The 16,518-nt window shown below is 40.2% G+C and overlaps 1 protein-coding gene across 8 annotated transcripts in view; it reads right to left on the reverse strand.

Annotated features, from left to right (window-relative positions):
* Ttll5 (tubulin tyrosine ligase like 5) overlaps positions 1-16,518 on the reverse strand; it is a 316,364-nt gene that overhangs the window by 76,717 nt on the left and 223,129 nt on the right. For all 8 annotated transcript variants that reach the window (XM_023702383.1, XM_023702377.1, XM_023702375.1 and 5 more), the window contains one exon: positions 479-674. In XM_023702383.1, coding sequence (XP_023558151.1) covers positions 479-674 — 196 coding nt within the window. The remainder of the gene's footprint in view (positions 1-478; positions 675-16,518) is intronic.

Below are 16,518 nucleotides of genomic sequence, written 5' to 3' on the forward strand. Positions count from 1 at the left end.
ACCGTTTGAAACAGTGCCCAGCACATGACAGAAACTCAATGAAAGTCTTTCATTCACTTTGTGACCATTTCCTACAGGAAAACTTTGCAAGTGATTTAATCTTTAGAAAATCTTAACAGACCATGGAAGATTAATATGTACTTCTATACTAGTACATTTTGAAATAAAGATGTTTAAAATGCTAGCTTTTAGATATCTGAAAATTAGACACTCTAGGAGCTACTCAACTAAGATCATACAACAGAAAGGGTCTTTATTACAACAGATTCTTTCACATTCAAGTAAAAGAACCATGTCAAACACTTGCTCAGCATCACTTCCAGTGAAGCAAGTTAGGGCTCCCCACAAACCATCGAAGCCAGTCTGATTCTGGGAAACTCACTCTGCACTGCCTATTCACGTACCTTTAGCTCTTTTTTTTTTTTTAGTATCAAAGGAAGGAAGATACTTGTGCACAGAAAAGCTCATCTTGAATTACCTGGTGCCGGGCTCGACTCTGGTCCAGAAGCTGCCGGGACTGCAGTTTTTGTTGTTCCAGTTGTTGGAGGGCAAAATGGAGCTGGTAACTGCCTGCTGTGGGGAGGTACTTGTGCTGGGGGACCACCCCTGTAGCCTTGCTGTATGCGTTGTTCTCGATCTCTCCTTCCCAGGCGAAGCCACCTGCCTGGAGGCTCCTAAAGAGAAAAGAAAGTAGATTTCTTGGAGTGGCTTTCTAGTAGAAAACAGAGATGTATCTCAGGCACTTTTCCTTTATTAAAGTATAGATGGTTTGGAACTACAAGTCCATTTGTGGGACACATTATTTACCCACAGTCCCAGAAAGGACAGGGACAGCGGCTGCTCTGCGCTCCATCCGTCCCTCGGCACTCATCGTAAGGCCTGGGACTCATAGTCAGTGCACAGTAAATATTTACCGCATGTTAAAGAACTGAGGCAGCAATTTCACTCCCCTGTGACTGCCTCAGGACCTTCAAGGAGAGTTTAGAGAGCAAATTCAAATTCAGGTAAGAAGAGAGTCATGATCATCTCTATCAATTTCAAATGTAAAGGGGTACATTACACAGAATCCTATTTCCGTTAACCATCCATCAGTGAAATAGCTAAGTCTTTTTTAGAAGCTGTTTATACCAGTGCTTCCATCTCCATCACAAGACAATGTAACTGGCCTGAGAAACTATTTGTTCATTCTTCCAAATGTACTCAATGTGGCCCCCACGCAGGCTGACAATGTGCTTCTGTATAACAAGAAGGCAAAGAACTGATAGCCTTTTGGACTGGTAGCAAGCCTATGGCACACGTGTTGTTTTTCTTTTAAGACAAAAGATGTTAATGTATGAGCTGTTTTTTTCTAAACTAAAATCTCAGAATTTAGATTTAATGGTAGTGTTGACACTCGTGATACAATAAACAGGTTTTAGGTTGCAGTATGGATACTCACCTCTGAAAGGTTTGCCATCACTGACATATGCTATACTGTTTGCTAAATACTTTGCTTATCTTTCTTGCCCAAATTTGTAAATCCTAGATTCCAGTGACCATGTCTATGTAAATGCACATAAAAGTCTTCAGAGCTACAGGCTCCTATATGTCCTTCTTTGATCATTTCAGGTAGAAAAGTCACCATTTCATATTCATTAGCACTTCATACTCATTAGGATGGCCATTATTAAAACAAAACAAAAAGTAAAACAAAACAAAAAGACAAAATGAAAACCAGTACGGGTGAGGATGTGCAAAAATTGAAACCTTGTGCAATGTTGATGGGAACTTAACTTGGTGCAGTTGCTGTGGAAAGCACCTCGGTGATTCCTCAAAAAATTAAATACAGAATTCCCATATAACCCATCCATCCATTCCACTTCTGGATATATACCCCAAAGAACTGAAGTCAAAATGGGTAACAGTTCACCAATGTTCACAGCAGCACTATCTACCTGAGTCAATCGGGAACAGTCTAAATATCCACTAAGAGATGAATGGGTAAATAAAATGGGCTACCTGTATGCTATGGAGTAGTCACTGGCTTTAAAAAGGAAGGAGGCCCTGGGAAAATAACCCAGTTGTAGAGTGCTTGGCTACTATGAGGTCCTGGGTTTGAGCCCCAGCAACATGCACACACACACACACACACACACACACACGGTAATTCTGCTACATGTTACAACATGCATGAACCTTGAAGACACCTTGCTAAATGAAACAAGCGAGTCACAAAAACATAAATAAAACATGATTGTGATAGTCAGTACCTCGAGTAGTCAAATTACACAGAAAGTAAAATAGTGGTTGGATGGGGAAATAGAGGACTACTGTTTAATGAGTGCAGAGTTACGGTTTAGAGTAAAGGAAAAGGTCTGGAGATGGGCAGTGGTATCAGTTACACAACAGTTTGAATGTACTAAATGCCATTAATTGTACACTTAAAAAGCTTAAAATGATGTTACACAGCATATATTTTAACACAGCATTTAAAATCCTAGTTCTTTTTTTTTTTATTTAAAAAAAATTTTTTTTTACATTTATTTATTTATGTGTGTGTGTGTGTGTGTGGCCAGCTCAGCCCACCTGGGGGCGGGGCTGGCTGGTATGTGGTGCTGGGGGATTGAACCGCGGTCCCTGTGCTTAGCCAAACTTGTTCCAAGTAGGTGCTTTAGGCCACCGAGCCATCTCACCAGTCCCAAAATCCTAGTTCTTATGAGAAAGATCTTATTTGACAGTCATGCCACCTCAAAGCTTTCGGTGATTCTTCTCTGGACTTGATTTATCTACACTATCTTTTTCTTCTCTGACAAGAAAAGTTAATGCCAAAAGAAACATCATACAGGCTCTCATAGTGAACAACGCTATACCAAATCCAGGTGAATGGTCTCGGAGAAGTGAAAGAGTGCCTAACATGCGACGTGTGACTTGTGCTCTTGGGGATGGCAGTGTAGCTCTGTGGTAGTGTGCGTGCTGAAAATGCGTGGAGCTTTAGGTTCAATCCCCAGCACTAGAAAACACACAAATCACTGTGCTGGTCTTTCCTTTGGCATTAATGATCACAAAAGTAGGCGGATGAACACTGGACGCATGCACACCTCCTTGAATCCTCAATGAAAGACCGCCTGGTTGTTTATAGCCTGGGTCCTGGTGACCCCATGGCACGCTGTGGAGGGCGCAGTGACTGTCTGCAGAGCCCAGCAGTCTGTGCCCTCTGGCCTGTGACTTCCCTCGTAGCTTAGAGACTTCAGGTCTCTGCTTTGGTTTCCCAACTTGTCTTAAATAAGGACATTCCTACATACCTAGTTGAGGAAAGTCTGGGAGATACATTCCGAACCCACGAGTGGATTTCATTCACGTAATCTCACCTCTGCGATGGCACACCCCTGCTCAGGGGCGGGACGCTCAGCGTAAGGCCCACAGTAAGCTGCTCAATTTCAGCTAATCTTTTTTTTTTTTTTTTTTTTTAACCGGGGACTGAACTCAGGCCCTTGCGTTTGTCAGGCAAGCGCTTATTCTACTGAGCCATCTCCCCGGCCCCTCAGCTAATCTTGAAGAACAGTAGCAACAAGCAAAGAGCTGCTTTGTTTTTTTTCTTTGTTTTGAATATATTTGCTCTTCAGTGATCCCCTTGGAAATGCTACGATGCATATGTTACTATATGGTTTAAAAAAGCCTTCTGCAAGGAGCTTATGCAGGTATGAATTGCCCACTGATAAGACATAAGGGCCTAAACACGTTAATGAAATGTTACAATATTTATAAAGTATTGAGTGGGAGTAAAACAGGATAACATGGTTAGGAAAAGAGGAGTCACAGGAACTGCTATCTGTCTTCTCATTAGCAAAGGAACAGACATTTGCTGAAGATAATACATACAAAGCAGGCAGGGCAGCTAAAGGCCCTGAGTTGCAACTAGAAGGAAAAAGGTTTTTTCTTTTCTTTCTTTCTGGATACAGGTTCTGGCTATGTAGTTTAGGCTAGACTTAAACTCAGGACGATCTGTCTCAGCCTCCTGAAGGCTGGGATTACTGGCATGAACAACTAGGCTTGGCAGTATTCAGGCTTAAATGAATACAAAATTTAAGGAAGGGGTAAGCAGCTCAGTGAAAAAACGAACACAAAGAAGGGAAGGTAAAAAGAGCAGGAACTAACTTGGCAAAATCATCTTGAGATCTCCATGCCACTGCACTACAGTACTTTGAATGAAATTACTATTTATGATCAATGGATCAAAGTAATAATTCTGCTTCCATTCATAGCTTGGTTGCTGATTACAGAAGTTTACAGCCACAGGTAGCAATGTAGACTCAGTGCTTTTTTCTTTTTGTTCTTTTGAGATAGGGTCTCACTATGTACTCCAGGCTGGCCTTGGACTCATCCTCCTCCTGCCTCAGTTTCCCAAGTCCTAGGACTATAGATATCTACCATGACACCTAGCTAGTTTGTCTGATTAGCTATTAGAGGAGTTATATAACTGTGTTGCTTGTATCAGAATTCATCTTACTAAGTAGCAAGACAGATTTTATTTGCTAAAAGTCATTTTAATAACAAACATTCCAAGGAGACATTCACTTTAATGCCCTCTTGTTGCATATCAGAAACCAAGTCTATAACTAACTCACCTTACTTAAGAGAGGATCATGGGCAGGTTTTTAAGGTATGTGAGCAGAGGCAGGAATGAATAGATGTATAAAGGAGAATACTGGATAAAAGGAGAACAAATAAGGGACTTGGATAAAAAGTGTTTTTCCAATTGCACACATTGAATAGACTGAAACATCATAAACTTTTATAATGAAATCTGTTTTTAATCTCATCAGCAATATAAGCTCAGTCTCCAAATCACAAGAAGAAGTTTCTCAAACAAGCAGAGGCTTTTAGCAAAGAGGCAGGAAGTTTTATAGTATAAGGCTGGGTGGGAACAGCTGTGTAATGCAATAGGTGCCACAAGAAACTTGCTTACTTACAGTTGCAGTGGGGCTACCAAGGCCATGGAATTTTGAACTGGAAGCTCCAGGCTTTAGGGCTTGCAGGGCGCAAGAGCTGTGGTGACTGCCACAGAGGCGACCAGGAGCACAGGAACTGGCTCTCCTGCATTCCTGGTGCCTGACTTTCCATATCTACATATTCTTTCCTACAGCATCTAATAGTTTTCATTCCATTCAAAATTCCATCCCAATTTCTAAAAGTCTTTTTTTTTTAAACCAGTAATAGTTTCTACCTCCACTAAAATTGAGAGTCAAAATTTTGTAAACTTCCCTGTTTTTTTTTAAAAAAAATTCTGTAATATTTGCATATATGTAATAAGATATCTTGGGGATATCTTTACAAGCAAGAATATCCAACCACTTCAGTGCCAGTTTCTGGAGTGTATAAATGTTTAAAGACACAGAGACTATATTTTCTTTTCCTATAACTTCTCAGTCAAAAAGCAGCCTTGGCACCCAAGGAGCACTGCAGACTCCACAGATGACAGAAGGACTCCCATGAGCAGTACAAATGGTGCTCGCCAGAATAAGAAAGCTATGTGATTGGAGAGGCATTATAATGGGATGGGAATCTCCCCTGGCTTTGGGGATTATTTCCAAGAACAAAATTAGAATGGTTCTGCATGAAACGAACACTGTATGCTCTATTACAAATGCTTTCCAGGGCAGCTGGAGTTGGGTCATATTCACAGAGATCAAATGAATAACGACAAAATTAATAAGTGGGAAAGGGTCCTCTGGCCCAAGGCCTTCCATACATCTAACTTCTCTATTCTTTATTATTCTCAAACTTTCCCCATCTACAAAATGGAGACATGATAACAGCTCGCTGGGCTATGGTAGGATTTGAAGAGCTAACACAAGTAGAAAAATGACAAATCGGAAAGATTCCAAGAAGTATTACCATTAGTACTAGTATAAGTATTCTTCCTCCACCCCAGAGATTCCATTTCAATGTGCTAGAGCCCTACAGTTCTTTGAGGTCAGATAAAGAAAATACTAAACCTAGCCCTCTACCTACCAGCAGAGCATTCTGCACTGCCAAGTTAGCAGATAGCCATCAGTACAGCAGTATCACTTGGGATGTCAAAAAGGCTGCAGGTACTGAAAAGAAAGGAATGAACCTTGACCACTGTTCTTTTCCACACACAAAAAACTGAGTTGGATCACTGACTCTCTAAATCTAAAAGCTAGTACCATAGAACCTCCAGAAGCAAATATATGTGTGTAAACTTGTAGCAGACAAAGATATCTCAGAGACAAAAATTCTAATCATAAAAAAATTGACAAGCTGAATTTCATTAAAGTGAAACATTTATACTCATCAAAAGACATCACTAATAAGATGGACAAGCAAATCATGCCCTGGAGGAAAATATTTATAATGCATATATTGGACAAAGAATTCCTACTGATACCATATAAAGAAGTCCTTGTTAAACACGGATCTTAACAAAAAAGTGACAGCCAAATTTTAAAAATGTGTAAGAGTTCTAAGTAGACAGAAAAAAATGCCTGACTGTCCAATAAGCACACGAAAAGTTTTCAACATCAGTAATCGTCAGAGAAAAGCAAATAACATGTAACACCTACTAACATGATTAAAAGCAAACCAAATGTTGGTGCTTATATGGAGCAACTAGACCATTAAACACTGCTGATGGGAACATAAAATAATAGTTTCAGAGAACAGTCATTTTTTTGCAACATTAAATATGTTAACATAACCCCATAGTTCTACTCCTGAAGATTCACCCCCAAAGAAATGAAAATATATGGCAAAACCCAAAAAAGTTATAGAGGAATTTTCACTGAGTTTGTACTAATAATTGTCAAAACTTGGAACCAATCCTAATGTCCATCATTAGAAAAATGTCTATGCCAGCTAATCTGGATTGTCAACCTGACAGGATTCAGAGACTCCTGGAGAGGAAGACACCACTCACAGCTGAGTGGGCTATGAGAATCTGGGGCCGACTGGAGGAAGTGGGTCATGGCTGAGTGACCTTGTGGACCACAGCTGGTCCCTTTTCCTTGTGCTCTGCCCCAGCTTTCTTGGATGCAGGAGATAAGCTGTCCTCCACCACACCTTTCTGCCATTTTATTTCTGCTCTGGAACCACCAATCATGACTGAGACCTATTAAACCAGGAGACAAATGTAAACCTCTCCTACTTTAAATTGCAGGTGTCAGGTATTTTGTCTCACCAACGGAAAGTTGACTAACGCAACAGATAAACAATAATACAATGTTTATTGTTTACAATGTGATGCAATAATACAATGTGCTACTACTCAGTAAAAAGGACAGAACTACTAATGTAAGCAACAAAATAGATAACAGCAAAAACACTGTTGAATGAAAGAAAGTAGACACAAAAGAGTACATACAATGTAATTCCGTTTATATTAAATCTGAAGAATTGGCAAAACTAATACATGGTGGCAGATGTCAGAGAAGCGTTATTGCAGGGAGAGGCAAAATTGACTGGGAAATGACACATGTGGCGGAAAAGCCCTATATATTCTATTAAGTAGTGGTTATATATATAAAATTGTTGATGAGGCTGGTGAGATAGCTCAGTGGTCTAAAGTACCTGCTTAGGCAAGCTTAGAAAAGTTCAGGGACTGAGGTTCGATCCCTGTGCCAGCCTGGAGTTGGCAAAAATAAAATTAAAAAAAAAATTGAAACTTGTCAAATTGAACATATAAAATAGATGCATTCTAATTCATGTAAACTATATTTCAATTTCAAAATGACAAACATGCAAGCAAAAAGTCCTAAGAGTTTTATTTGTATTTCATCAAAACCTTAGTTGCCATTATTTCCTATTCTGTGTATATGTTATATCACTTTTTTTTTAATTTATTTTTTTTTATTTTTTATTTATTTTTTTATTTTTCAACAAATAATACACTGCATATATTCTTAGTGGTTAATTGCTGTACAAGATGCGGACTTGTGATCCTATTTACAAACTCCATTAGAACAAATCATTCTATTCATTAACAGAATGTAACTATATATCTATCCCAACCACTTTGAATACACAGGTACAAAATGGACATTCATCTGTATACCCCATTTTTTCTAAGTTCCGTTATTGAATATTATAGGTGTGTAAACTCAGCAAAATATTCTAAAAGAGTCCAGTAGCCCATAATAGCATTGGGTCTTCTGTTTAACTGGCAATGTCAGAAATTATTGACCTGAGTCCCCCATTATACAATTACTGTTTCTCTTCATGTACTTTGTAATAGTGGGATCACAGGCTAAGCTACACGCCTAAGTAGTGGTTTCACTCGAGTGCAATTCAACCCATATTTACCATTCCTAGGTGCTTAGGGACTACCAAGAAGAAAAACATAGTTCCTTCTCTCAAAAAGCTCACAATCTGAAGGAGTAAAGTCAGGAATCACAGGATTCAGGAGTATGGTATTTGCATAGGGGTTTAAAGCCCAGGAAAAATGGTATTAGGTGAGAGTCCAGGGGAGCTAATAATTCATGACAGTGACAAAATTCAAAAGACAAAATAATATGGCCTGAAGGTCTGAAGAAGTGAGAGGGATTCAAGCAGAGTGACAAAAAAATGTGAACGAGCACTACGGATGAAGACGTACAGAACGCTGGTTCTGAGCAAGTGGGCCTGCAGGTGTATTCTGACATAAAGCCATGCTGAGCGCAGCACTAGAAGTACGCAGCACAGACTCTGCAAAGGACAAGCAAAGATGTTTATGAAATTTTTCAGTGGTGGAGAACTATCTCCATTAGTGGAAAAAGAAAAACCAGACTGCTTTGAGATATAAATTCAACAAAATAGAAACCATCTACTAACACTCTTAATGTATAAGTACTTTGTAAGCTGTTAATACCTGTTGATAACCACTGACTGGGAACACAGACAGCTAGCCAAAGGACAATGGGGCCTAACATTAGCTAAGTGAACTAAGTTAAGTGAGCCTACCACGAGTTCATGCTTGGGTTTTTTGTTTTTAATTTTATTGAGAAACAAATAGCAATGAGACAGTTTCAAAACCAATCAAGGAGATTTCCATAATAAATACACTGCACATTGTTGTCTCAGTGGTTATTCATTATACAAGATGCAGGCATTACATCCCGTCCACAAAACTATTAGAACAAATCTTCTTATTTATTGAATTAAGAGAATGCAGCTGTATATCTATCCTATTTTGAATATACAGATAGAAAATGGTCATTCATTTGTATCCTCTTTTTTTTTGTTTAGTTTTGTCAGAGAAGGGGATTCCATTGTCATTTAAATACCATAGGTGCGTGAATTCAGCAAAATGCTTGGGTTCTGACAGGTGCTTTGACTGTTAGAGACTTAATGTGTTGGACCAAGATTTGAAGATGATCTTTAAAAATGCAGGTATGCTAAAGAAACTATAACCTTTTAACCTTTCAATTTGTTCACTGAGATAATACTATATTCCCTCCTATCATTTTTTCCTTTGAATGTATGGAGTTACACTGAGATGGTTCTTACGTAGGAAGAGTTAAAAGTACAATAGAGATAGTACTGAAATACCAAGAGAAGATGTATATAAAATTAGAAAATTATTTCCTGGTTGAAAATGGGGTAGATAGGCTGAAAAAAAATGAGACAGGATCTTGAACACACTATGTAGCCCAGGATAGCCTCAAACTCACAGCAATCCTCCTGTCTCAGCCTCCTGAGTGCTGGGATTGTAGACATATGTCACCACACCCAGTGCCCTCAACCAACCAAACAAAAACCTTTTAAATATTCTATTTGAGATGATGAAAGGCCATTGGGAAAAAAACCTAAGAAATAATTTAAAAAGCAAGGCAAAAACAAATGAAATCTGGGGTACTGGAGAAATACCAAAACCAAAGCAAGGGCTGGGTTCATTACAGAAGTCTGGAGTGCAGAGGCCTGGTGTCCCTGGATCCGTATCTCAGGCTCCAAACCTGACCAGCCCAGGACAGGAGGCAGCAGCTCCCTGGCCTGGAGCTGGAGCTAGCGCAAGACTTCTGGGTTCAGATGTTGGCTTGACCACTAAAAGCAACAAGGAGTTTGGTTTCCTCACCTGTGAAATGGGAATAAACACCAATCCTGTCTCTCATACAGTTGGCTGAATTAAATGACATCTGTGTCAATCCCTTGGTACAATGTCTGGCATGAAAAACAAATGCTCAATAGATGTCCATGATTATCGCTAACATTCTTTCAGTGCAACGTGAGCCTACCATTCAGGCGAGATGGAGTCAGGAAGGGACAACAGAGGCACCTAGAAACAGGTGCAATCCATCTATTCCCTCTGAGAAAGGAGAAATGGGAAGTAGCACTTATTACTCCCTCACCAAGTGTTGCACCCGTGTGGGATAACCTGGGTAATAAGCAAAGGGAGTGAAACCTGTGGATTCCAAGAGGGCCTGGATTTGCTCAGCATGTGTGAGCAGGAGGGTAAAGTCTACCTGCCAGGCCCACCCGCGGTGCAGCACAGCAGCCCCCTGCTGGAGTGACTTCCAAGTGAAGTCACCTGCTGCTCCCAGCAAGATAAATACGCTCACCATGGGCAGGGTGCTGGCTCCTGTGGGCAAGTGCGGCTCACTGATAATGCTCACAGCAGGAGAGACACCACGGCAGCCCTGGACATGAGCACTGAACACACAGAGAGGTCCTCCCTCCCAGCCTCCTGTCCTTCAAGTGTAAATTAACAGCACTGACCAGGCCTCTTTTCATTTCCATAAAATGAAACAAAAGTAATCTTTGAGAAACAAATGCACTATAGTCTCAATGCCTTATACCCGAAAAACACAAAAATAAACACAGAAAACAAAAGTCTCCACGCTCCAACAACCAAAGAGGAATACTATCAACATTCTGACGTGCATCTTGCTCTGTACTTTCCTCTACAGAGTGAACCTGTATTGCCTGCCTTTTCATCGATTAATAAATTATAAACATTTTTTCTCATGATAATATGAGGCTTAGACAGTTTCTGTGGGGCTTCTGTTATAGTCACTATCAACCTAAACCCGTGATGGCAAACCAATGACACACGAGCTGCAATGGGCCATTTGCTATCATTGAAAGCTCCAAAAAGCTCACTGTCACTGACTTAAACCTTTAAATATTCTTTTTTTTTTTTTTTTTTTTTTTGTGGAACCAGGGATTGAACTCAGGCCCTTGTGCTTGCCAGGGAAGTGCTTATTCTATTGAGCCATCTCCCTGGCCCCTAAATATTCTTAATATGTGCATTTTAAAATCCCTATGAAATGCTGTAGGATTTCCTTATTAAATTCCATGACTTAGATTTATATTCTAGTATTCAAATTATTATAAATCCTGATTGTTATCTAAGGCATACACTATTTCATGAAATTCCTACTTCATGTTATCTGAAAACATTTGTATGTCTTCTAGATATACAAATATCAAGCAAACAGTAGGCATTTATATAAAAATGGATAAATGAATGTACTGATTAAAAAAAAAGTGAATTAGTGAGCAACTCACACTGATTTACTGTTTAGGTACAGTTACCCAGTTAGTTTCGGGATATCTTAATGATACTGTTATCTCTTTCACATTTTTCTTTGTGCTCACAAGATTCCATTATGCCTTGCTGAAATACAGCTATAGTTATTCTTTTAAATTCCCTGATCTTCTCTTACTAAAGTAATTCTACCATGAAGGGAAATGAGGTTAGTCTAGCATGACTTACTTTTCCCATGAATCAATGCTGGGCTTGAACAATTCCCTTTTCCTTCTCTAATGGCTGCCAAATCAGTGCTTTGCTAATCTGCTAGATTTTGGCCCTAAACTGACATCTCAATTACTGGTTTATATATTCACTATCTAATTTATCTCTATCTCTTCCCTTCCTTTCCCAGCGTATGGGCTCCTTCTTTGCTCATTAAATCATACACTGACTCACTATCACAGGCGCTAGTAACATAAATCAGGAATTAGTAATCATAAGAAATGCTCTTCTTTGGACATAGTAATTCAATAGAGAAAATAAGACTGATTCAATGGCTTGGCTTGCTGATGAATTAAGGGCTTGGATAAGACAAAGATGTGCCCTGAAAACTAAAAATAAATAGTAGAGCCTATAGCAATTAGCATTTGAAAAACAAACCTGCCCTCTATAGTGTACTACATATCTTGATAGAAAATCCAAAAGCAAAAGTAGGATAACAAATTAAAATAAAGTGGCTCAAACAAGTAAAAAAGAAAAGAAAAAGAACAGAAAAAAATAGTCAAAAGAGATTAAAAACATGAGCAGGATACAAATAAGATAGTTAATTTAAAACACAGAGGGCAGAGGAGATAGCTTAGCAGTCCAAGTGCCTGGCTGGCAAGGGTAATAACCTGGGTTCGATCCCTGGTACTGCATTCTGTGCCTGCCACTGAAACCAGATGTGGTGGCACATGCCTGCAATCCCAGCACTGAGGAGGCTGGGACAAGAGGATCACTACATGTCTAAGCTGTGTAGTGAGACCCTGTATCAAATAAATAAAAGATTAAACACACACACACACACACACACACACACACGTGCACACACACAGAAATAAGAACAACTGAGAGGAAAGGTTTTGGATTATTTCATTCAATAGAGATATAGAAAAGACAAAAGAAACATAGTGATGACGAGAAGATGTCTGAGGGGGATATTCTGGCTAAATCTACTTTGATTTTATTAAAAAACTGCATGACAATGACATAAATTTGGGAAGAACACACTGAGATATCATGTCAAAAAGCTAGAAGCTGATATGCCTGTCCTTTAAAAGTACACTGAAATCCCAGCCAGCTGGATCTGACAATGGATACAGAATGTGAACCAGACTTTTGCCGTCTCCACACCCCGACTACTCCATGATTGATGGAATGGTCCCCACGAGGAGGAAATAAGGACAAAGTTGGATTTCTTAGTACATCTGGCAAAGACTCTGGGAGAGAGCATTAGGGAACACAAAGCTGGACATAAAACCAAACCTTTCAAAAGGTTAAGTTCACAGCACTGCTGTAGAGGGCAATTTAGGATTCTGGGAGTCAGCCAGTAATGTAGATAGACACCATGGTCCTTTATCTATTAGCTTCCTGGATCTAAAAAGACACATTGATCCTTAGCCTCATGAACAAGAAATGTCTTTGATCCAGCTCTTTATTTTGGCATAAGCAGCATACCACATGAAGCCTGAAGAATGTAGCTGTGAACTAAAAAAGAAATGAGCAAAGAATGACCTTTAAGAACGCCAAAGGAGAACTCCCTGACACCAGTTCATTCAGCAGCAAAGAGTGAGTCCAGCTCAGCAGGATTTTTATCAAATAAAGAGAAAAGTCTGATGCTTTGTGACAACAATGGAGACACACACAAGCACAGCTGGCCCTTGGAAGCCTGGACCACCATCACCTAGATGTCACATGAAGATAAGCCAGGAAAAGCTTTCAGAGTGGAAGCTAATGTGCAGATTGTCTGGGGCAGCTGGCATGCCAATTTCTTTCTTTCTTTCTTTTTTTAAATTTATGTATTTGGTACAGGGTCTCACTATGTAGCTCTGACTCATAGTGATCCTCCATTTTCAGCCTCCCCAGTGCTGAAATTACAGGTGTGCACCACTAAACCCGGTCTCGGCGGTTGGCTCAGCACATGTGGGGGTGGAGCTGGCACAGCATGTGGCGCCAGGGATCAAATCCTAGTCCCTGCACTTGCCTAAGCAGGTGCTTAGCCCACTGAGCTATCTCACTGGCCCTTTGACATGCCAGTTTCAAAGAACTTCCACACTGAATTGTAGCTGGATTCAAACCTAGTGCACACAAATGACTTGCAAAGTGTCACAAATTTAGAATTCCTGCCCCATCACATCAGTTGGGTTCCCTTCACTTTTCCCCTTTTCCCCAGGAAGCAAAACAGCAGGCAATTTGACACAGTCAAGCCGGGAGCTTTTCTGGCTCCAGTAATCTGCCTCTGCCCCTTTCCTTCAATTGGCCAACCAAAATAAGAAACAATTCCAAAAGCTCCACCCTTCTTTTTAAACCTCCTCCACCTGTCCTTTTTCTTTCTTAATAATTAAAGAAGCTTTTATAAAACTTGGGAAATGATTTTAAAAAGCAATAAGGCCAAAGGGTGTGAAATAAAGCATATACTCTGTTCAAGTCATTTTCCTAGTGTGGTACAGCAGAGCAAGGAGCAGCTTCTAGGAGCCTATTCCCTTGCTACTTTCAACATGCAAGCTATGGGCACAACCTTGGTCATTCCAGGAAGTAGCCTCTCATCCAATCAATGGCATACTTACAACGCCACAGGCTTCTGTTTTGGGAAGATAAGTTGATTGACGAGAGGCTGTGTCACGGTCCCAGCTGACATGAAATGCAGGCACCTGTCTGATAGGGTCAGAGTACTGGAAATGCATGAACTGCCCCTGAGCTATGACAGAGAACACTAGTCCTGGGACAGGCAGAGCACAGTGATTCTCAAAGCATGGTCCCTGGGCCAGCAGCATCAGCGTCACCTTGGAACTTGTTAAAAACACCCGTAACTGAGCCTCCCCCGAGGCTTACACCGCTGCTGGGGCCCAGCAGTCCGTCTGTTGCCAAGCCCATGCAGGCAATTCTGGTACACAGGAGAATCACAGACAAAGTGGTTAAGAGCACGTTCTACCACCACACGGCTGGGTTTGAATCCTGACCACCAGTCACCACGCACTGTGCCACCCTGAGCAAGTCGCTTCATTTTCCCCAGGCTTAGCCTCTCCTGTAACCTGGGATGATGCTAATACCTCCATCCCAGAGCAGCTGGGAGCACGAACTCACCCGCACATGCAAAGCTCTTAGAACTGGTGTAAAAACAAGCCATCAAATGAGTTAAGTATGTGAAACATTTAGTCACCGCTGCTACTCCTATCCTTCTTTGTGCTCCAACACTTGAGGTTCAATGAGATGAAACACAAATTGCTAATAAGTTAACACAAAGCCCACACTCCTACATGGTAAAGTGCTCTCTTGGTGAACTGTGCATACTGCATGTCAGCTTTGCTATGAATGTGATAAACACAGAAATATAGAATTAGTAGGGCTGGAGACGTAGCTCAGTGGCACAAGTGCCTGCCTGGCAAGTGCAAGGTTCTGAGTTCAATTTCTAATTTAAAAAAAAAGTTTTAAAAATATAAACAGCAATATAGAATTTGCATTTTAGGGACTAAAGCCAACATAATACTTTACCTCTAAAGCTCTAAATTCAGACATTACACTTGCCATTGAAGAAACATAGGATTCATCTGTCTTTCTGTCTATGGCTGGCTAAGTCCTCATACACTGAGCCCATAAATGATGCAGATGCTTACAGAAACATCTTCCATTACCTTATATAAACTATACATTTTGGATCTATCTCCAATATTATAGCTATTAAACCATATGCTTATCTAAACCACAGCTGAAATGATAAAGGACAGTTAAAAGATAAGTTGATCATACTTGTATGGTCAGGCTACTGTAAGAAACTAAGAGAAACATCCCCCCAGGCTCCACCCTCTGGTCGTAAGAGCTCCCTTCCACAGATCTTCTCTACCCAACACACCCATTTAAATTCACCTGAGCAGCTGGCTGAGATCTACAGAAGTTATACTCAAGAGAGGCAGCAGGCAATGCAAGTGTGGATGTCACGTATCTATGGTTAGCTTCTTCAGCCAGGATGCTTTCCGCTCCGACACAAAGCCTCTCTGACACTGGCACCTGGCTAAAGCAAAAACTCGGTACAGGCCCAAGACTACGATAAAGATGTCTGCAATGCTGAAGAGTGCTTCTGCAGCTACGAAAGCTTTCTTCACATTTCCTCACAGAGAGGTTGTTTTTCACATCCTCCCAGTGATACTTTTTTATTTTCAGACATATTAACTGCCTTTCCTTTGAGTATTATCATCAAGAAATAGGCCTAACTAGTCTGGGATGCCTTTATGAAAACATTAGTATGCACTGATTTCCCTCCCTTTAGAAGTAGAGAAGGTAAAATAGTCAAAAAAATTTCAGCTTTAACACTAGAAATAGGCTGAAATTCTTGTGCCATCAGTTACATGGATATACCATGTTGTCACACAAATAACAGACAAATGGGAACATCTCTTAAACCATCCATCCATCCATCGGTTTTTTGAGACAGGGTCTCATTCAGGCTGGCCTTCCACTCAGTATGTAACCCAAGCTGGCCTTGAACTCATGATAACTCTTGTGCCTCAGCCTCCTCAGTACTGGAATTACTGGCATTCCCTACCATATGCAGCTTAATCATTTATACATGAAGGTAACATGCCACAGCCATGTTTTCAGGAACAAATAACATAAATCCTACAAAGCATAGGATCTGGCATGAACTAGGCACTAATGTTTATCTTCCTTTCCTTCCTGTCTTTAACAAATAACAGCACAGAATCTTATCATGTCAAAATCGGGAGGAAAAACTTATGAATTAATATTAAAATAACTCTGAAAAAGTGTAAGTACTAAAAAGTGTAAAGAAGGAAAAAAATTATATTCATAGCATCACCTGC

Source organism: Octodon degus, unplaced genomic scaffold (genome assembly GCF_000260255.1).
Source record: "Octodon degus isolate 3935 unplaced genomic scaffold, OctDeg1.0 scaffold00007, whole genome shotgun sequence".
NCBI classification, from domain to species: Eukaryota; Metazoa; Chordata; class Mammalia; order Rodentia; family Octodontidae; genus Octodon; species Octodon degus.